The sequence below is a fragment of the Eubalaena glacialis genome, chromosome 17, assembly GCF_028564815.1.
Source record: "Eubalaena glacialis isolate mEubGla1 chromosome 17, mEubGla1.1.hap2.+ XY, whole genome shotgun sequence".
Classification (NCBI taxonomy): Eukaryota; Metazoa; Chordata; class Mammalia; order Artiodactyla; family Balaenidae; genus Eubalaena; species Eubalaena glacialis.
The window spans coordinates 29,271,665-29,287,590 of record NC_083732.1 but is presented as its reverse complement, the minus strand read 5'-3'; the positions used below and the strand labels follow the sequence as shown (position 1 = coordinate 29,287,590).

The 15,926-nt window shown below is 37.4% G+C and overlaps 1 protein-coding gene across 1 annotated transcript in view; it reads right to left on the bottom strand.

The window, feature by feature from the left end:
* Positions 1 to 439: 439 nt before the first annotated feature.
* CA13 (carbonic anhydrase 13) overlaps positions 440 to 15,926 on the bottom strand; it is a 28,397-nt gene continuing 12,910 nt past the window's right edge. The window contains exons 4-7 of the mRNA XM_061171669.1: positions 11,688 to 11,783; positions 10,333 to 10,395; positions 9,646 to 9,801; positions 440 to 770 (exon numbers count right to left, since the gene is read on the bottom strand). Coding sequence (XP_061027652.1) covers positions 651 to 770; positions 9,646 to 9,801; positions 10,333 to 10,395; positions 11,688 to 11,783 — 435 coding nt within the window. The 3' untranslated portion in view covers positions 440 to 650. The remainder of the gene's footprint in view (positions 771 to 9,645; positions 9,802 to 10,332; positions 10,396 to 11,687; positions 11,784 to 15,926) is intronic.

Here is a 15,926-nt window from a genome sequence, read left to right as displayed (position 1 = left end):
ATTCCTCACCAAAATTGTATTGACTTTTTGAGCTGTGGAATAGATGCTTTAATTCGCTATATCCCACCCCCACCCCCATAACTCTCCTCTTGTTCATTTTATTAGAGGTATCCTGCAGTGAGAATCAGCAACACGATCCAAACGAAAATTCACTTTAAAAGGAAATAGTATCTACATTTATGAATTGGAATGATATCAAGATATTAAGCGGAATCACTTGTTTAGGAAAAGGTACCACAATTCTATCATTCTGGGAATGAATTTAAGTTTTTCACCAAACATCACTGAGAGATGTGACTGATCAGTCTTTATGGCAAGGGAAGATTTTTAATACATTCTGAGGTTTGCAATGCCCGCCACGTTGTCACGCAGGTTGAAGTAGATGTATTCCGTGCATTTTAAAACACACCAGTGTTTACTGCTTATATACCCAAGTATATACTGCTTATATACTGCAAATCTGAGACAGATGACTTAAGTTAGTTTGATTAAAAAGATCTGATTTTCTTTGTGTTGAAGCTGATAGCAAAATGGCACCCCATAAATTAGAATTCTAGGAAAGAACTGTTAGTAGGGATTTTTGTGTTTGTTTTGTTTTGTTTTGTTTTCTCTCCACAGACACATTTGGGGTGGTCTACTGGTGACAACTTTTAATGGAAAGAGGCTCTCACTTTTCGGCCCTTCAGAGGCTGTGGTGGACGGTGATTGCTCAACAAAAAAGCCGCAGCTTTGCCCTCCCCTGTACACAAGAGGGTGCGGAATGTGGCCAGCTGTTGAAGAAAAGAGAAGAGTTAGTTTTAGCGTAGAAAGTCACACCAATGTTAATGAATTGCCCTGCACAGAAAGTTAAGAAACTTATAAGCTTTCTTCTACTGGGAACTAAATGTATTTCAATGAAAATTTTCTAAGTTATGGGTCATACATCACAAAGCAACTCTTCTGCTAGATTCTTATCACTATACAAATACCTATGGGTTCAAAAATTAAGTATATAAGCTTTCTTCATTTGAAGATCAAAGTAATAAGAGGAAACAACATTTAGAATGTGGTTTAAAGAGTACATAGCTAGAAATCAGAGAATGTCACCTGCAAAGGCATAATGGGACAGTGGAAAGGGTTTTCCAAGCTGGGTCCCAGTCCTGGTTCTGCCACTAGTGAGCTGTGTGACCTTGGGAAAATCATTTATTGTCTCTAGTTTCCTCATCTATAAAGTGAAGCATTGGATTAGATTACCTCAGTAGGTGTCATCCAGCTCTTGGAATTACACTGAATACTCACTAGCACGCCAATATAACATGGCCCAAATTTTCAAGGGGACCATGTGGTACTCATCCTACAGAATTTTCATCTTTTATGCACTGTTTTCCTTAAACAGTGATTTTTCTCTCAGCATATGTGTGCCTTGTCAGCAACTAACTCTGGGAAAAGACTAGGAGTCTTCAACCACTTATAATATTTCAATACAATTTAAGCGATACAGGCATATTTCTCAACACAAGGGCTTACTTTTTCTTATCTCACTCACACACACACACACACACACACTGCTTAATTATCTTACAAACTTCATATAGTACACAAAGTGTCAAGAAGAAAATAGAAATTACGAGAAATCACATCACAAAATATAACCACTGTTAACATTATGGAGTATATCCTTCTAGATGTTTCCTTATGTACAAGCACTATATGCACATGCACCAGTACACACGCTTCACATGTTTTATTGCAAAATAAGCTCAACTATATTTACTCTTCTGAAACCTTATTTTATCACTTAATATATATCCTTCACATGTCAATAGATATATCTATGTCACTATTTTTAATTGCTGAAAAGTTTTCTATTATAAGCTTGTTTTATAAATTATTTAGCAATTCCTTTGTGATTTAATATTTTTTTTAAGACTAAGCACAGGTCTATAGTAGTAAAATGAAGACTGGGTAAATTACCTGAATAATTCTACTGTCTCAAAAACGTTCACTAAAAACATATTGCCACACAAGTAAGTTTTTGGTGTCTGTTTTGCTGTTTTGAGTGAGTACAAAGTATTAAATTGTTGAGAATGAGAGCCTTCATTCTCTAAGTTTCGTTAGTCACCTAATCAAAGAGTCAAGGAAATTCAGACTAGGACACATGTATTAGGTTTCCATCATCATCATTTACCTGAAGCCTAAAATATTTCTCTTAACAGTACTAGCCAGGATGGGAGACAGAGGTGATGCAGGTCCTTCATAATAAATAGGCAATAGTTTATAACCACACTCTATGGAGATATGTTCAGGTATCATATACAAGCAGCTGTGTATTTCCACAAGTCATATTTTGAGATGTCTTTTCAAAGAGTATAGATATGGGAAGAATAAGACAAATATTTACAACTTGCTATTACTCATGTTTCATTAGACCAGATCATTATGGCTAAAGCCAGATGAGACATATATAATTCTCTGGTAAAGTCAAGTAGCAGAGGCTAATGAAATCTAACCTCCACAGCCGCAGAGAAGATGTCCAGCCTTCTGCAGATCATGATGATCCAGGTCTATCTGGAGTGGCCACTCCAGGTGACTGTGCTGGAATCCCAAGTCCTGAATCAGGGCACTGATTTACCGGCCTCATCAAACACAACTAGCTTCCCAGGGAAACTGCCTATTCCTCTGAAGATCTTGGCTTTATTTATCCCCGTATCCCCCTTTGACTCCTCTGCAAATTGATCATGGCTCCCTACCTCTGCAACACCTTAGCCTCATCCATCTAGAACTAGAACTTACTCTAGATCTTTCTCTGACCAGCCTGCTCATTTTGGTAAGAGTCTCTGAACCTGTCCTGATGTCTCATCAAACCCCTTCCCTTTTTGGTGCTGGATCATCCTCCTGGTCCCTTAGCCCAGCTAGGTAGACCCTGATCTGCTAGGCTCTGCTTAGATTGGCCCCTATCAGTGTCATGCCCTCAGCAGGCCTCTGGCTTCCTTTAGGCAGAAAATCTGTCCCTCTGTCACTAAGGCTGACTCAGTATCTACACAGCTCCTGGCAAGAATCTCCCCAGCTCAGGGTGAAGGCTGTTTTGCTGTTTTCTTTGGCTCTACTACTGAAAGTTTAAATTTCTTCTGTAGTGACCCCAGTAAGCAGAAATACCCGCTTCTAATGTTTTGTAAACAGCTTTGATTAGTCACTCTAGTGTTCAAATGTCTTTACCAGCTCTCCACTGCCTGCCGAAGTTGAGTAATAATAAAAATAAGCTCTCTCTTATAGAACATGGTGGGCCACGTACTATGCTAAGTGTTTTACATTACATATCACATTTAATCCTCCAAACAAGCCTATCAATAATATACCATTATACCCATTTTAAACATGAGGAACTCGAGGGAGAGTTAGGAAATTTCAATAAATAAGCCATCTGGCAAATAAGCCATGCACTAACCACAGCACTACACTGTATCTGTAAGTGTTTTTCTTTTTTTCTTTTTTTCTTTTTTTCTTTTTCCATTTTCCCCTAATCTCTTCTTATTTGCTTCTTATTATGGAAACTGGCAGATATACAGAAGGGTAGACAGAGTAACATAATAAACCATCACCCAGCTTCAACAGTCATCAACACGTGGCCAATTCTGTTTCATCCACACTCTCACCCATTCTCTCTCTCCACCTCCGAATCCTGCCCAAACTGTATTATTTTGAAGCACATTCCAAATATCATATCATTTCAGGTGTAAACATTTCAAAATATATCTCTAAAATATATAACATTTCAAACCCTATTAAGGCTCTAAAACAAAGTTGTTAGCATGGCTTCCAAGCCTCTTGACCACCCAATTCCAACTAATCCTTCTAGATTATTTCCTGTTATTCCACACACAGGTCCCACTCTAGGTCAGTTTTGTGAAGGGGGGGTCCAAGAGCATCTGAATGAAAAGATTTTGAGGTGACTCTTAAAACTTGAGATTCCCGGACCCCCCCTCAGACTTTTGAATCAGAGTTTCTAACAAGGCCCAAGGATCCACATTTTGGTAAGCTTCATCAGGTGATTCTTGCATACTCTCAATTTTGACAACCACAGGTACAAAGTTGCCCACATATTTTTTGCACTTCTCTTTTTTGCCTTTATTTATGCCATTCCTTCTTGAAATTCCCCTTTCCTTTATACCCCCAACCTGTCCCCACTTTTTGAACCAACCCAAATGTAAGCTCTTTCATGAAGTCTCTTCCTGATTTCTCCACTGAAAACTAGTCTCTCCCCTTCTGAACTTCCCTTACACCTTATATTCTCTTACAGTACCAAGCAAAGCCACTGTGTTACAGTTTTTTATGCATTTATTTTATCCCCTCTGTTAGATTATAAACTACGGGAGGGCAAGGGCCTTTTTAACACTTGTTTATACCTCTTGCATCACGCCTTGCAAAAATTGGCAATTATTAAACAATTCTAGAATTGACTTATACTGTCTTCTAAAATTTAAAACTTTAATTTCAAAGATAATTAGATAGTTTTATATAGTAAGTCAAAATTAATATTCAAGTGAATGAATTCTTTCCTCAATTCACACATAGTCTGAAGATGCAGAAGTTAGGGAAATTTTCCTAGATTGTTAATTATCAGTAATTACAAAATAAAAAATTTTACTATTAAAAAAGGACATTAGAGTTTTGATTCCAGATATACTGGACTAAGACTCTGCAGACAACCTTCCTGTAGAAAAAGACAAGTGTAAAACCCAGACACAATACAAAAAAACAACCAGCTGCAGGTACTAAAGAGTGAACATAAGTAAAGGGATTCAGATGGGGAGTTCATGCTCACTTGGAGAGATGGAAGCCCTCAAGTGAGTTCCTGTCTCTCCAGTTTTTCACTTGGACAGTGTGGAGTCTGCAAGGTGCATAGAGCTGCTATGGGGCATACCTGTCTTGCAAGGAAAGAGCCAGAGAGAGGATCCCCAAACTCATACCCAAGAACCACACATGTACTGAGACTGAAGCTACTGCACAAGAAGGAAAATCTGCAACTCGAGCCCAGCCAAGAAAATTACCTGCCAACACAAAGGAAACAGTACTCATCAGAGAAAAATAACAGATCCAGAATCTCCACAACTTAATGTTCGTGACATCTAGAATGCAATAGAAAATTACTCAATATACAAAGACTCAAGAAAATGGAATACATGCTTAAAGAAAGAAAAATCAACAAAGTGAGACTCAAGATTACCCAAATTTGGAACTTACAAGGATTCTAAAGTGTCTACTTCAACTACCTGTGGGTTATATGAAGTTAAACAAAGCATACTTTTTAGTGCATGAGAAATCTCAGCAAAGTAATGGGAAGTCTCAGCAGAGAAATAGAAATAATAAAGAATCAAGTATAAATTTTAGATCTAAAAAATATAATTTCTAAAACAAAAATTCACTGGATAAAATTAACAGACAAACTGACACGACAGAGAAAGAGCAAATGAACTTGAATATAGGTCAATAGAAATTATCCACAGTGAAGAACAGAGATTTTTTAAAAGATTTCAAACTAATAAAGCCTCGGAAGGAACCTGTTAGATGTTATTAAAAGGTCAAATGTTTGCATAATTAGAATATCATATATGAAAGCAACCTAAGTGTCATCAACAGATGGATAAAGAAGATGTGGGGTGTGTGTGTGTGTGTGTGTGTGTGTATGTGTGTGTGTGTGTGTGTGTGTGTGTGTGTGATGGAATATTACTTAGCCAGAAAAAAAGAATGAAATTTTGCCATTTGCAACAACATGAATAGACCTGGAGGGTATTAGCTTAGTAAAATAAGTCAGAGAAAGACAAATACTATATGTTTTCACTAATATGTGTAATCTACAAAATAAAACAAATGAACAAATATAACAAAGCAGAAACAGACTCAAGATAAGAGAACAAAATAGTGGTTACCGGAAGGGAGAGGGGTTGGGGAAGGGCAATATAGGGGTAGGGGATTAGAGGTACAAACTACCAGGTATAAAATAAAGAAGTTACAAGGATGTAATGTACAGCACAGGGGAATATAGCCAATATTTTGTAATAACTTTATGTAGAGTATAATCAATAAAAATAATAAATCACTATGTTGTATACCTGAAACTGATATAATATTGTAAGTCAACTGTACTTCAAGTAAAAAAAAGAATATCAGAAGGAAAGAAAATGGGACACAACACACATAAAAATTAACTCATAAATAATAGAACACTTAAATGTAAAAGCTAAAACTATTACTTAAAGTAGGAAAAAATATTTTGTGGTATATAGTTAGGCAAAGATTTCTTAACAGGAAACCAAAAGCACAAACGATAAAAGATAAATTGATAAAATGACCTTCATCTAGATTAAGAACTTTTTAACTTTTGCTCTTCAAAAGATATAGTGAAAAAAAAAGAGAGAGGCAAACCACAGACTGAGAGAAAATACTCTGTCAGAGTGTTTTGAATGCTCCCTCTTGGAAAAGGCCTTTAACTCCAAACCTGGAGGAGCAGGAGTGTTTATGTACTATATGATTCCACTTAAATAAAATTTTAAAAAGATAACGTTCTAGTGACAGCATCTCAGTGGTTGCCTGGGGCCATGGGTGAGGAAGAAGATGGAGTACAGAGGGGCACAAGGAAACTTTTTCAGCCAAGGGATCCATTCTATATCTTGATTGTAGTGGTTGTTACAATAACCAAAATCATCAGCTGCACACTAAAATTCATGAATTTTATTGTATGCAAATATCGTAATAAACAAAAAAGAAAAAAATTTCTTTAAAAAGGAGTACAGAATTAAAGCCAAGTATTCTGCACATCAAATTTCAGCAGGTCAGTAAGCCACTTTAGATAATCTGGCATAAACCAAAGAGACTTGGCAAGAGAAGTCAGCCTTCCAAAGAATGACAGATCTGTTATCGAAAGTAGCAAAAAACAGTGTATCTGTTTACTGGCCTGGCAGTTAAATCAAGCATTCCCGTAAATGACTCTTTTTCTTTGGGGAGAAAAATGGACTTGTATCAAGAAAAAGAAAATGAAAACCATCTGATTTGCCCTTTAGGTCAAACAATGACTTGGCAAGAAATAGCAGCAGGAAAAAAACCTAGAAAAAACTGGCACCAACTTACTAAAAAGAGGATTTAATCTTCACAGACAGTGACATTATATGGTGGAATTGAAAAATAAATAAAAATACTATTTTCCAGTGGTTTCTAAAATAAAGAGCTGCTAAAAGTGAGATTAAAAATTATCTTTTGAAAAGTAATCCTTAAATCAATGGTATACACAAAAGACATTTTCATTTTACTTTATATAAAAGAGTTAAGCAACTAAATAATCTTATCAACCCTTTCATGCTTTGGATTTTTAAAATACGCTTTTTATTTTAGAACAGTTTTGGATTTACAGAATTCTTGCAAAGATAGAATAATTAGTTCTCGGATACCCCACACTCAGTTTCCCTTTTTATTTTTTTCATTCACTTTTAAGGATGCACACAAAAGTTTCCCGTTATTAACATCTTGCATTAGTATGATACATTTTTCACAATTCGTGAACCAATATTAATATGTTATCATTAACTGAAGTCCATCCTTTATTCAGATTTCCTTTGTATTTACCTAACATCTTTTTCTGTTCCAGGATCCTATCAGGAAATGGCATCATATTTAGCTGTCTTGTCTCCTTGAGCATTTCGTGATTATGACAATTTCTCAGACTTACCTTGTTTTTGATGACCTTGACAGTTTTGAGGACTACTGATCAGGTATATTGAGAATGTCTCTCAACTGGGCATTTTCTGATGTTTTTCTCATGGTTGAAATGGGATTTGACTCTTAAAATACCTTTTGCTTCATTCTTTAAATCTTAAAATCACCATAATAATTTGGATTATTATGATATTATAATCATCATGATAATTTGGATTATTAAAATATTATAATCATTATAATAATTGGGATTATTACTCAGATAATCATTTCAATCTGGTTAAAAATAAAATGTCTGAAAGTGTTCCTGCTACAGTAGATTTAAGTGAATGCCTCAAAGTGAATTACCACTCACACTAAAGCTCTAAAATACAGCTATTATTTTATAAACTCTTAACTGCATAAAAACCACATTAATAATTAACATTAATGAATTAAGCTTCAAATAAGATACAGTAGTGAATTCACAGCTAGGCAGTCAGTCATTCCTAAACTTGCAAGGAGTTATTTTTGATTCGGTTAACTTTATGTATTTTAAGTAACTAAATATATATTTTGATATATATTGTTTTCCAAATCACAGGTGGATTGAAAAAAAATTATTTTCCAACTGGCTTTAAGGAATAAAGAAATTCTTGAAATATGAGGGAAAACATGATTCCCTTAATATTACTAACTTGATGTTATAATGTATTAACTCTATTAACCTATTCAAATTTAATAAAAGAATGTAAAAGTAAACAGTTTAGCACATGAAGGGGAGGAAAATGAACCCCATTAATAAAGCCACTGAATCTGTGACAGGTTATTTTTCTCATGATGCAACTCACCTTATTTCTGATGGAAAAAATTCACAGGAATTTCCGTGTCAGTCAAGCTCTGGATTTCTACCCAGACTTTTATAAAATGTTTTAATAAGTATGCCCCAGATTATTATTTGGCTTTCATTCTAAAGACAAGGTCGACAGAAGTTGGATGTGTTCAACACCCCAAGGGGAAAAGTTACCTGATATGACCTTCGTAAAGGTGAACCAGCTCTAGTCTTTGATTGGAGGAAAGATATAAATCGCTAGGCAGGTGGGCCAGCCCAGGACAGGAGTACTTTATTAGATGCAAAAATTACTAGGCTATGTTCTTACTAAGAATTTCGCAGCATATAATTCGAAACGGAAAACAAAACAAAACCCGTTAGGTACAGCATCCCAGAGCACAGATCATCCACCCAGCAGATTCGTCAGTCACAGGATGGATTCACAGCTCTGACCAGAGTCTCTGGGCATCAAAGACATTCCGAGACTGACTGACCGACTGACCATGGGGGCTCTATAAGCATTTATCAGAAGAACCAGTGAGGAAATGTCTTCACAAGAAGAGCACAGGCAGCCACCCACAGCCTCTTAGCAAATGCTTAAAGTCCCTCAGGCAGCTTCACAACAGTTTTGTCAATAAAAGCCAAAAGATCAGATGGACTTCTAAAATTTAACAAGTACACACATTTCTTAGGGTGCTGTTCTCACCGTTCCCTTTCTAAATGTGAGATCTGTAGGGGAGGCAGGTCCAGGGACTGAGGTCAAAAAGGAGACTATCACCTTTTGAGAGAAGCCTCTCTCCTGATTTTCCCATTTGTATCCCAGACTGTTAATATCTCAGACCACACAAAAGAAAATAAAAACAAACAAGTATAGCCCTTAAAGTGGCACTTCACTTCCATCCGTGTCTATTTGCACATTGCATTTCTAGGAAATGAGAAAGAAATCATCTAATCATAGAAGGTCAAATAAGAAAGGGACATAAATCTCATCTGGTCCAACCACCCATCTGATTAATGAAGAGAAAGATAAAGCCTAATTTCAGGCTTCACAACAGCAGAAATTAAGGGCAGGGTTTGAAAAAAAAAAACACAAGATTAAGCCCAGTTTCCTCTAGTGAATCAGGATCAATATGGAAAAAGTGATATACCTGTTGAGAGCTGATGTTTATAGGTTGTTTTAAAATGATCCAAGTGACGCTCTCTAGAAGAGGTGGGACTGTAAGGGAACCAGGATACGTCCAATAATCCCAGCATGGAGGAAGCAGAGATAATGGGTCAAAATTTGTGAATCGAGTTTGTTTACCCTGAGGAAGAAAAGAGAATTCCCACAAATTACAATGGGAAAGTTTTACACAGACCTCAAAAAAAATACATCCACTGAAATATTATTTCACTGGAATTCTGTAATTCATGGAATTATTTAGTATCTGCTTTTCAGATCTTAAAAAAAAAGAATCTGCCTTAATCTAAATATTTAAGATGAAGTAGCGCATCACCTAGATTTATTTAAGAAGCTCAAGATTTATATTTTAATGTAAGTGGTCTTTAAAATGTGTTACAACTAAAGGCTTACTCTGCAAAACTCCAATAAAAGAAACTAATTATGCAAAAATAGATGTAATAGTGATTGTTTTAGATAACTTAAGACCCCTTCATAATTTTCAAGAGATAAGTGGTAATAAGCTACTTCTGTTCTATTGGTCAAGTATGTTCCAAACCTGCTTCCAAGCCGGCAGCATATGCTATGTCAAAGTCTGAATTTTTAGAAGAAGATAAGAGAATTCAGGAGAAACCAAGGAATATATTAGTCACTAGTAAATAGTAATTAATTTTACCTTTTCTTTAATGGAATCCAAAATGTCAGTAATCTTTTGCAGTTGGGGATTATGCTCACCAATCTGAAAACACAAAATTTCAGAAGAAATGGTTACTGTAGCACATCAGGTCTGAATCACTCCATTTCAGTCATTATTTTTAAATTCTTTTTTTTTTTTTAAAAAAACCTAAGCCAGCCCAGAACAAACAAACAGTGATTGTTCTATAGTGAGGCTCTCTTTCACCTGCCAGCCTTATCACGCCAGAAAAATCTAAACAACAAGATAATATTACAGGGCTCCTTGGCTGAACTATAACTTCTATTCCAAAACTAGCAGTAACAGCTTCATATTTGTCAGCTTTATGAATGTTCAGGGTACAGATTCTCTTGAGAGAAACTTTGCTTAGGAAACTCTTACATAACACCTGCACTATTAAACCAGATGTGACTTTCAGACCCTAGATCCAAACCGACTATTGGTGACAATCAAAACATTAGATGAAAACATCTCCCACTTTCAGCTTAAAATGACTTGAGGTCCTGAATCAAGGGAATATATCATCATGAGGAGAATCCTTCAGAAAAATATATGTACTTCTTTTCATTTATTTGGGGTGTCCTGAATCTATCTGAAGGTTTTAAGTCCTTGGGATTCAAGTATAATGCCTTGCCCCACTTGGATCTCACTGCCACCACCAGACTTGGGGACTGAAAAAAGGAGCTGCTGCTATGCATGCCAGTCTCTGCTCTGCCCCATGCTTCCCCCTGTCCCAGTGCAACGACTTACAACATCAACATCACACAGAGTCAGAGGCATATCGAAAATGCACACCCTAAAGAATGTGGTCGCAGTGGGAGTTGAGCGGCCCAGCCCACCCACAGGTATTATGACAGTGATACCTCCTGTGAATATCAGACAAAGGAAAATACAACAGAATCTTTTAAAATGGTCAGTGTGTTTGGGACAAAACACTATTGTGGTCAAACTAGTGCTTCAAGAATCAGGAACTTGAATTTTACCCTACCCTGTATCTCCAAATATTGAGCAGTCAGGAAGAGCCTATTATAAAGATTTTCTTCTCAAGATCTCAGTTGTTACTTCTGCTACTATTGTTGCTGCATCTGCGTTTGCTATTCACAAAAAAATGATCAATGGACAATGAGACGTATCATAAGACAATGTTCCTAGGGCAGTTCTGGGCCCTTAGATGAACCATAAACTAATATACAAAACTCTAAAATTCACTTCAAAAGGAAAACATTAAACCTAGAATTAGTTTACTATTAAAAAATGGTAGACTGTCTACCCCATGATTGAAACTCTTTATCCAACATGGCTGACTAGTTATTCAAAATGAAATTAGTGATTCTCACCTGCAAAAATACACCCAAGACAGCTAGTCCATCTGGCTCATGAGCTGCCTCAACAAAGCTGGGGTATTTGTCTGAATTCCAGTGAACAACGTGGAGCTGAAAGGGAGGAACACAACATAATTCAAATTTTTTTTTAAAAACACCCTTAAAAAATAAATGCAAATAAAACATTTATATAGATCTTCTGGTGTTGTGCACTTAAATGTATAATGTCCAGAATCCTCCTCTTTACTTTTGTCTAAAAACTAAAGTACACAGGCGAAGGACCATGTCACTTTGGTCTGTGGTGTACTGTGCTGAAGTTCACATCACTAGAAGGCTCTGGAGCATCCTGTCAAGCCTCTCTAGCCCTAACAATCTCCAACCATTGCTCCCAAGTGACTCAGGCCTCCCCCATGTCCACAGATGGGACTGCAATTGTGCAGCCTTCAACTAGACCCCAGCTGGCGGCTGAGTCCAATGCACGAGTGCAGGGTTATAGGCAAGTGGAGAAGTCACCCTCCACACAGTAGGTATTCGGGGACAATCCTGCTGCTGAGGACAGTGCCAGTTGTTCCTGAAACTGCCAGTCAAATGTTCATCACTGCAGTTTAAGACTTTTTATGGCTTGAAGATGCAAATTCTCCTTAGGGGTAATTATTTTTAGCGGTATTTACACATTTTCTAATTTCTAAGAATATGTTCAGATCCTCTGTTGAGAGCAAGTTTTAATAGGGAAAAAGAGGCTTCAGGGTCTTGTAAACAGAGGCATCTGAGGAAGAAAATGAGAGGCAGCTGGTGTTACTGATGAGGGGGGAAAAAAGAAGGAAGAGACAAGGAGTTGGAGAACCCAGAACTCTAGAAAACAGGCTTCACCCACTTCACAACTTCCAAAGGTGTCCTAAATGTCCTACAATAGTAAAGAATGCAGTATCCCAAACTCACAAACAAGTGTGAAGGGTTGTAGAATAACAATAAGGCAGAAGACCACTCTTAGAGGGTCTTCATTCCTGGTTAAGGGAAGGACAAACTGAGATAGAATCCAGAGGGCAATGCAGGCACCCAAATGACTTGGCCAAGATCATGACTCGGCCATGTTGTCCAAGGACCCTCCATGAAGGATGGACTTCAAATAAGATCTCTTTCAAATGAGTCCTTTTGGCACCTCGGGGAGGAAACACTTATTTATGAAGGGTTTCATGCACAAATCACCTTTCTGGCTGTTACAGAGAGAATTTAGTATATTCAAATGAATGTTTTTACCCCTTCCTTTAAATATAACTTCACATCTTACAGGCAACTAATATGGGAGGATTTCTAGATAAATAAGAGTTACCATAAACTGGGAACTATAAAACTATAAAATAGTGCACCATTCACAAACAATCAAGGAAGACTGTGGCATATCCAGATGGAAAATACAAAAGCGGATTCTTCTGGTGCCATGTTCTATGTTGATGTCAGATAGCAGGGAGAGGCACAAAGCCTGAAACTATTGGATGATGAAACAAAATTCATTTGGCTCACATGAGACAGATGATATTCCACTGTAAGGGAGAGGTAGGAAAGTATGCTAAAGTTGTTTTAAGTGGCTCCTTGCCAACATAGTTCACTTAGTAAGAGATGACACCAAGGAGATAGAAAGATGTGAAATGCCCTCTTTATGTTCACAACTCCAACGGATTAGAAAATGAATGTGTAACTAGAGAGACATGAATCTATCTGTATATCCTTCCACTGGTTAAAAACAACAATTGTTTGAAATATTATAGGAGACTAAAGCAAGAAAAATGTTTTGTTTTTTTAAACAAGTCCTTCTCTCTGCCACACACTTTGCTTAACTGGCAGCAGTATCTTCAGAGCAACTGATATCAGCTTTATTAGCATTTGTATTTGAACTAAAACTCAAACAAACAACAAATTCACATTTCCTAACAGTGACAGCCACAGTGATTTGAACTGAATGACAAGAAGTTATAGTAGCCACTGCAAAAATGGAAATAAGATTCTTCCCTATTGGAAAGCAATTTCTAAATAATAGTATTATTCAACTTTAGTATTTTTAAATTGCATACTATTGCTACATAAAATGTGCTCATTAATGTTGAAATCGTAATTTTACTATCAACTACACATTTAATATGCTCATTATGTATTTGGCATAAATTGTAATCAGATAAAGTTCCAAATATGCAGTGAACTATTAGCCTACTTTTTGTAGATAGGTGACTCTCGGGATAAAGTCTTTCATGATTTAGATTACTTTAATCTCTGTAATGTCACAAATCATTAGATTAGGCTCCAAATTAAATTTTTAAAGGTTACAGCTTTGAATGTTTTTTTTCCTTTCATTTTTTCTTCATATTTTTATTTTTTAAGAGGACACAACTTGATGGTAGTCCTGAAGTTAGGTACAAAAGTAGCTGGAAAAACTAAACAACCCCTAGGAATCACTTCGATAACCAAGCACAAAGGGATCCTTTTGAACCTGAAACCAAACGCAAATGACTCCCAAATACCTCCATCTCCCATCCTGACCTCTTCTTTAAACTCCAGGTTTGTATCCAGTAGCCTACTTGAACACGAGACTAGAATATCTATAGTTGTTTCTCCAACTTAACATGTCCAAACAGACAGTTCATTCCTGTCTGCAGCCTGCTCCTCCCTGGACTTTCCCATCTCAGCAAATGGCACAACCATTCTCATGGTTGCTCAAGCCAAAATCTTAAGAGTGTTTCTAGATTCCTCTTTTTCCTTCCTTCAATCTTGACATCCTTCTCCTTGGCAAGTCCCATGGATTTTACCCCCCAAACATATGGATTCGTCTAGCTCTCTTCATCTCCACCACCCCACAGTACAAATCACCATCATCGCTCATGTGAACACATTCATAGCCTTCTAGTTTGTCTCCCTGCTTCTTCAATGTTTGCCCAAACTCTTAGCCACGGAGCAGCTAGTTATATTTTATAAAATATAAAGCAGAACATGCCATTGCCCTGCTCGAAACCCTCCATTGTCTTTGTCCTGCTACATGAAGATAAACTCCAAACTGCTCACCAAGCCCCCCAAAGCCCAACGTGGTATGGCCCCTGCAGGCCTCTCTGGAACATGGCTAATAATTTCTCCTCTCTCATTAATTCCAATCCTAGAAGCCAATGTCTTTCTCTTCTAGAACATGCCAACCTCATTTCTGCCTGAGAGCACCTGTACCTGCTGTTCCCACTTACCAGAAAGATCTCCCTAGATTTCCTCAGAGTGGCTTCTTCTGGTCATTCAGTCTCAATTCACTGATCATCTCAAAGAGGCCTTTCTTAAGCACCCAGTCACTCTACCAGATCATATGATATTGTTCCTATCAAAGAACTTACCACATCCAATTTATTTATTTGTTTATTTGTTTATTGTCGACCTCAAACACCCACCAACCCTGAGGTCTGACCCAGACCTCCTCTTCTTCCAGTTACATTCCTATCGCAAGCCAGAAACACTGACTCCTTCCCTCCCTCACCCTCAACCCCAAGTAATCACCAAAGCCCACTGAAGCGGCACTTCCAGCCAGCCAGCCCTCCAGCTGCACTATGTCCTATTACCTGGAACATTCCCGAAAGACTCCTGACTGGTTCCCTTTATCCACTCCTGCTTCAACCCAATCTATTCTCAAACTATAGCTTGAATGATATTTTTAAAACACGTATATGATCACTTCCTGATTCAAAGCCAATCAGTGGCTTCTTGCTGCACTTAGAATAAAGTTTGCAATACTTACGTGACTTACCTTAGTAAGATCAGATGCCTCTAGCCTCCCAACTTTACCCCTGACAACTCTCCCCTTTTTACTTCATGCTCTAATCACACTGGCCATTCTGTTCTTCAAATATGTGATAATATGCTATACTCTTCCCCACCCCCAGTCCTCACACATGATTCTATGCAGGTGCTCTCCCCTTTGCCTGGCTCACTCCTGCTCCTCCTTCAGGTTTGGGTAAAGCCTTTTCCATGAGGAAGTGTTTCCTGACCCATCCCCCCTCCTTCCCAGCACTCCCTTCAGGATGAGCACGAGTAAGTTGGGCCAAGATGGGGACATGCTAGGATCTCAATGAATTCTCAAAAGAATGAATGAATGCATACATGCATGAACAAATGAAATAAATAGCCTTAAACATACATTAAAGAACAGTGTGAAATTCCAGTCAAAGCTTCATCTTCTTCAGGAAGGAAAACCTACAAAGATGGCCCTTGCTATGCAAGTAAGGACTCTGC